At 38.8% G+C, this 7,500-nt stretch overlaps 1 protein-coding gene across 1 annotated transcript in view; it reads left to right on the top strand.

Moving 5' to 3' along the window:
* The window catches only part of LOC125043256, a 36,164-nt gene that overhangs the window by 28,264 nt on the left and 400 nt on the right, over positions 1-7,500 (top strand). Inside the window, exon 3 of the mRNA XM_047639265.1 lies at positions 6,938-7,500. This exon is cut by the window's right edge and continues 400 nt beyond it. Within this exon, the coding sequence (XP_047495221.1) occupies positions 6,938-6,966 (29 nt within the window). The 3' untranslated portion in view covers positions 6,967-7,500. The remainder of the gene's footprint in view (positions 1-6,937) is intronic.

Here is a 7,500-nt window from a genome sequence, read left to right as displayed (position 1 = left end):
AATTTCTGCCTTTATTCCCACAGGTGACTTTTGGCAATAAGGGTAATCAAAAAGATTGCTTACGGAAAATCTTAATTTTTGCGTTTGATAATTCAGTAACAGTGATTATAGACTCGATGACAATCGTTATTGACAAGTATAATACTGATAACGAGAATAATAGCGACGATAGTAACATAACACTAATAATGATTATGAATATATCAATAATAATCCAAATTATACTATTTGTGATAATGTCAACAATAATTATAAATTTATAATGATATTTATGATCATAATACTAAAAGTATTGACATTAGAAATAATGAAATATGAAATAAAAGTTATTGTAATGATGATAGTAATGTAAATGATAATGACATCAACAGTTACTATTATTGCCATGGTGTATATATAGAATGGTAATAAAAATAATAAGAATAATTGTGATACAGAAGAAAACGTTACTGGTGATAATAACAGAAAGAATAGAGAAGCGAACTTTTTTCTTTAGTTCCTAATCTCACCTGCAGACTTCACTCTGCAACACGGTGCTGCTCGCTGTTCGGCACCGTGACCTACTTCTCTGCTGTGTGTATAGGGGCACACACACACACACGTATGCGTGTGTGTGTGTGTGTGTGTGTGTGTGTGTGTGTGTGTGTGTGTGTGTGTGTGTGTGTGTGTGTGTGTGTGTGTGTGTGTGTGTGTGTGCGCGCGCGTGTTTGTGTGTGTGTGTGTGTCAGAGAGAGAGAGAAAGAGAGAGAGAGAGAGAGAGAGAGAGAGAGAGAGAGAGAGAGAGAGAGAGAGAGAGAGAGAGAGAGAGAGAGACAGACAGACAGACAGACAGACAGACTGACAGACAGAGATAAAGATAAAGATAAAGACAAAGACAAAGACATAGACAAAGACAAAGACAAAGATAAGGATAAAGATAAAGATAAAGACAAAAAAAAGACAAAGAGGCAGGCAGAGGCTATTTACGCGTGCAAATTTATACGTGTAAAATAACATATTCCACACATGAAAGAGCGATGCCTCGTGGGCGTGCGAACGTGAGGAAGCGTTGGCGGTTACTAGGTCAGCTAAAACCACAAGCTGAAATATCTCTCCAAATTCAAGTTGAAATGTTCAGCCCATTCCAGAGACGGACACCTGGGGCGCACACTAAAAAATCGTTGATCCAATTAAAAGCTGCAACAACTGCACTACGTACTGTGCACCATCAAGCGAGCAAGCAGGGAAGGGCTCGCTCGTTCAACAGCTAATTGGGTCGTAGCGTGACAGTAGCGGAAAGTTGCTAATTGTAGCGGGAGATTGAAGATCATGATTCATTGCGGTTGCGGCAGTCAATCACTCTTGATGACGGGTTAGGTTGGTGAAGATTAGTTAGAAAATTGATAAAAACGATAAAACACCGAGGAAAAGTGTCTAGGAAATAGTCCGTTCGTTCACACATTCAATAACTGGTTCGTTTTTTCTGTCTCGGTCTCTCATTTTTCCAGAACACTGTATGATCTATTAATGTTATTTGGAGGATGTGTATAGATGTTTTATCTATCAGTGAATAACATTTAACTTTTAGATAATCACAAGTTTTAGAAGTACACCATTTCGTTCAAAATATGTAAAGGACAAAATGTTGAACTACGTTCGACATTACAATTTCCTTTATTGGTACTAGTTCATAAAGGTATAACCTATTACCTATGTAATAAGTCACGCTAACTATGTCTGTCAAGGAAATGCGAAGTAATCTAGGCACTTAGTTATGACACCAAATATCCAGAGAAATTGGGTAAATGACTGTTGATGAGAACATTTATGTTCTCTGGGATAAAGGAAAAGGAAGTGCATTACATCAAGGAAATAAAATCTCTTGAATAAGTGAAATGAAAGGATCAGCTAAGCCACTGTACAATCTTCAGGAAGAAACAAATCTAACATGTAAATTAGATGATTATATATTTCATGTACTTAATTTTCGATATCGAAACCTGGGCGGATGGCTGCCCAGGTTTCAGCATCGACGCCTGGTAAATGGTGCAGGTTTCTGTCATCCGAATTGGCGGTGCGCGGATATCAAGTTCCATGAGAAATGGTCGAATCCGCCATGGGACGGAACATGACATCACTGCTCATTAGGTTTTGCAAAGTGCAATGTAAGAGCGGTATGATGAACCATTATACCTCGCTGTTACTTTAGTTTTGCTCCATTGCAGTGTTATTCGCACGCATCATGACGTAACGCGAATGTCACCTGCGTTGCATCAGCGTCGCCAAATCCCCGTCCAAAACTTCGGACTTATTTCCGCTTCTTGCACTAATTCTCCCCAGTGATCTGCTGGAAGGCGCGTTCAAGGAATTTTCGCACAGCCTTTGATTGTGGAAAAATCTGAAGTCCGTTTCTTTATGCTTGCCGAGATCTCTCTCTCTCTCTCTCTCTCTCTCTCTCTCTCTCTCTCTCTCTCTCTCTCTCTTTCCTCTCTCTGTGTCTCTCTTTCTCTCTGTCTCTGTCTCTGTCTCTGTCTCTGTCTCTCTCTGTCTCTCTCTGTCTCTCTCTGTCTCTCTCTGTCTCTTCTCTCTCCTTCTCTCTGTCTGTCTCTGTCTCTTTCTCTCTCTCTCTCTCTCTCTCTCTCTCTCTCTCTCTCTCTCTCTCTCTCTCTCTCTCTTTCTCTCTCTTTCTCTCTGTCTGTCTCTGTCTCTCTCTGTCTCTCTCTGTCTCACTCTGTCTTTCTCTCTCTCTCTGTCTCTCTCTGTCTTTCTCTCTCTCTCTGTCACTCTCTCTCTCTCTCTCTCTCTCTCTCTCTCTCTCTCTCTCTCTCTCTCTCTCTCTCTCTCTCTCTCTCTATGTCTCTCTGTCTTTCTCTGTCTCTGTCTCTGTCTCTGTCTCTGTTTTTAGTTTTTAGATGTGATGCAGGGCGAGGAGGAGGAGTATGTATATATGTACGGGACACCCTGAAGTCAAACAGGATATCTACTACAGCAGTTAACAATACTGCCGTAGAAGATGTCTGGGTTAACGTACAGAGCAACATGCTTCCTTCCTTTATTGTTGGCGCTGTCTATAGGCACCCCCATGCTACCTCGGAATCTTTTGAATACATTGAAAAGGTTTTCAGAGAAATGTCTTTAAAAAAGAAACCGCTTTTCATCTTAGGTGACCTAAATGATGATTTAACAAAATCTAATGCAAAGTTAGCTAAGATGATAAAGAAAAATAAATTAGAACAAATAATAGACAAACCTACACGAATTACAGTAAACACCTCTTCTCTATTAGATTTAATAATAACTAACAGATCAGACCTCATCCTCCACTTCGATGTCATTCCGTGCCATGTTGCTGACCATGAACTCATCACGATGACGTTAAATATAAAGAAAACAAAGAGACCACCAGTAATAAAAACTTTTCGCGATTTTAAACACTACGACCCTCAGTCTTTCTGCGAGCTTATCTTGTCTAAAGAAATGACACTATCAAATATTTCACTGACAGATAATGTAAACAATCAAGTAACTATCTTAACGGAAGTTATTAAAAACAGCATTGATTCGCTGGCTCCCTACGTAACACGAACCGTCAGACGTCCCCCTGCTCCATGGATAAACGACGACATCAAGAGAGCCATTAGCGATAGAAATAATGCCCACCAAACTCTTAAAAGTAACAGAAATGAGGCTGCCTTTCAGATAGATTACAAAGCAAAAAAGACAAATGTAAAAGTGCTAATTCAATGTGCAAAAAGAAATTACTTCAGAAATAAATTCACAGAATATAAGAACAACTCTGATAAAACATGGAAAATTGTTAGAACACTAGTGCCTCACAACAATCACCTCACTAGTGATTGCACAAGTCCCATACAAAGAACAGACCATTTTAATGACTTTTTTTCAAAAATTGGTAAACTAACTTACGAGAAAACAATTACTTCTACATTACAACCAAATACAGATCGGAAAAGGATTACAACTAATTTTTTCAGACCACAACCAGTGGACGTAGAAACAATCATCTTAGTAATAAAACACCTTAGCGAAACAAATGCTGTAGGAGCAGACGGTATTGCTTTGCGCTTTATCAGAGATAGTCTACCCGCAACTCTACATTATTTGACGGTTATTATTAACACCTCTCTGGTCACTGGTGTCTTTCCATCGCTTTGGAAACATGGTATAGTAACACCAATTTTCAAGTCGGGGGATATAGACGATGTCAATAATTATCGCCCTATTACTATACTCCCTATATTATCCAAAATTCTTGAAAAAATTGTAGCAAATCAACTGACGAATTTCCTGGAGGCCAAGAACTTACTATCTAAAACACAACATGGTTTTAGAAATAGGTTATCAACTGAAACAGCTTTACTGCAAATCACTGATGAGATTTATAATAACATTGACAAAAATCAGGTAAATTTACTCACATTATGCGACCTTTCTAAGGCTTTTGATAGTGTTAACCATGAAATTCTCCTTAACAAATTAGTAAATCATAAAATTGATACCTTTTGGTTTACAAGTTATTTATATACAAGGACCCAATCGGTAAGAATCAATAATAGTATGTCATCAAAACAAGAAGTACCTTTTGGTGTTCCGCAAGGATCTATTTTAGGTCCTATCCTATTTACAATTTTCATAAATGATTTATCAACAATAGCAAATAACTGCCTTCTAGTGCAGTACGCCGATGATTCACAGTTTCTTCATAGTGATTCAGTAAACAACTTAAATACATTAATAAGAAACGCGCAAGATACTCTAACACAAACAAAACTATATTTTGACACTAATGGACTTAAACTAAATCCACATAAAACTCAATGTATATTCATAGGTAGTCGGCAGAACATTGCTAAAATTCCCAGTGACACAATCATAGAATTTGAAGGCTGCTCTATCAAACCGAGCACTTCAGTGAATAATCTAGGAGTACAAATAGACAGATTCATGACATTTGAACCACACGTTGACAAAATACACAGGAAAGTAGTGGGTACCCTGTTATATCTTAATCACATACGAAATCAGATCACTACTGAAACTAGAATCTTGGTTGTACAAACTCTAGCTCTAAGCATAATTAACTATTGTTCAAACATCTGGGGTTCGACTAACAAAACCCAGATGCAAAAAGTGCAAAAATTACAAAATTTTGCTGCCAGAGTAGCACTAGGTAATATCAGTAAACTTGATCACATCACCCCACATATCAAAAAATTAAAATGGTTAAAAGTTCACTTTAAATGCAGCTATGACACATGTTTATTTATTTACAAACTTATTCATGGGAATTATCCGAATTGGTTGATGGCCTTGCAAACCGTAGGGAACACATCAGGTGTCCAGACACGCCAAGTAAATTCCCTTTTTGTCAAGAGATCGAATACCAATACAGGGGCACGACAAATGGAAATACGTGGACCCAAGTTATGGAACATGCTACCAGATAATTTAAGAGGCATTAACAACTTATGTAATTTTAAAATGAAATTAAAAGAACACTTCATAAATATTCAAATGTAAATATATATATATATATTTATGTAAAGAATAACCATTGTAATTTAATGGAATAAAATGTTTTGACTTTGACTTTGACTTTGACTTTGACTCTCTGTCTCTCTCTGTCTCTCTCTCTCTCTCTCTGTCTCTCTCTCTCTCTCTCTCTCTCTCTCTCTCTCTCTCTCTCTCTCTCTCTCTCTCTATGTCTCTCTCTCTCTCTATGTCTCTCTGTCTCTCTGTCATTCTCTGTCTCTGTCTCTCTCTGTCTCTCTCTGTCTCTCTCTGTCTCTGTCTCTCTCTCTCGCTCTCTCTCTCTCTCTCTCTCTTTCTCTCTCTCTCTCTCTCTGTCTGTCTGTCTGTCTCTGTCTCTCTCTGTCTCTCTCTCTCTCTCTCTCTCTCTCTCTCTCTCTCTCTCTCTCTCTCTCTCTCTCTCTCTCTCTCTCTCTCTCTCTCTCTCGCTCGCTCTCTCTCCTTCTGTTCCTGTCCCTCTCCTTCTCCTTTTCCCTCTCCCTTTTTCTCTCTCTCTCGCTCTCTCTCTCTCTCTCTCTCTCTCTCTCTCTCTCTCTCTCTGTATGTCTGTCTGTCTCTGTCTCTCTCTGTCTCTCTCTGTTTCTCTGTCTTTCTCTCTCTCTCTCTCTCTCTCTCTCTCTCTCTCTCTCTCTCTCTCTCTCTCTCTCTCTCTCTCTCTCTCTCTCTTCTGTTCCTGTCCCTCTCCCTCTCCTTTTCCCTCTCCCTTTCTCTCTCTTTCTCCGTTATTTTTTTGGAATGTTACAGAGCAGGATGATGAAGAATATCAAAAGAGTAATGGAGATAATGTAACCAACAGTGATTAGATTATTTAGTTAACAGGAGGAGTTTCGTAATTTAGTCAAATACATTTTCATTAAGTAGCAAGCAGGTTATGTGTCTGTTATGTGTTATGTGCCTGTTTTAGACAATGAGATTTGAAAGTCCATTATTTTAATAGTGGCGTAATATGCTTGGAAAACTGAAAAGCACCGTCGGGTTGTTGTTTTTTTATATAGACTATATCAAGCCAACGATTTCCTGGCATGAATTGTTTTATTGTTGAAACGGGAAGAAGCTGAAACAGATGACGACATGGAGACGAAGATAAGCTGTTACCTCTTTCTGGTTTCTGTCCGCTTTTATTTTCTTTTCTTGGCGATTGATATACAAAGTTTTGTTTCGTTTACTCCCTATGATGACATATTTGTAGAGAGAGACAAACAGAAGGGAGGGAGAGGGAAAAGGAGAGGGAGAGAGAGATGGAGTTGGGCACCCACACCCACACTCACACACACACACACACACACACACACACACACACACACACACACACACACACACACACACACACACACACACAAGCGCGCGCGCTCACTATATATATTATATATACTGTACATCATTATTAATTATTTTCTTATATTTCCAGATTTGCTGACGCTTTTCGGACAACCATGATGATCCAGCTATATATCAGAACGAAAAAGAAGGAGGACTTGTTCCAGGAACAGCTATTACAGAACGGTGCCACGGGTGTGTCAGAAGACTTGGGGTCCTGGAAAAAATGCCGCAAAATGAATAGCATGACCCAGGTTCCGATTGCACAATTGTAGGCCAATAAGCTGTTATGAATATAAATTATTGAAATATAATAAATCGTCAAGATAAAACAGTTCTGAAATCAAAAATAGGTATATCTGTAAAACGGACGAGAACAAGAGGAGGTGATAGTATGATAGCGTCACTTTAGCGACGGCCATGCTTCAAGCTTCTAGATCAGGCTCGTGTTTCAGTGTCTATGCGAATCATCCAGTTTCTTTTATTTCATGGATGACTTAAGTTTACGTGACGTATGACATTCATCCGTTAGTGTAAGAGTGTGTTGTGTGTGTGCACCTCTTTTTGGATCATTTTTAAGGTTCAAATATTCGGAAGGTTGTAACTGATTTCTAAAGACCTGGCAAGTACCCTTCGGCCATTTGGGAAGGAGTG

The sequence above is a fragment of the Penaeus chinensis genome, chromosome 33 (genome assembly GCF_019202785.1).
Source record: "Penaeus chinensis breed Huanghai No. 1 chromosome 33, ASM1920278v2, whole genome shotgun sequence".
NCBI lineage: Eukaryota > Metazoa > Arthropoda > Malacostraca > Decapoda > Penaeidae > Penaeus > Penaeus chinensis.
This window is presented reverse-complemented; position numbering and strand designations above follow the sequence as displayed.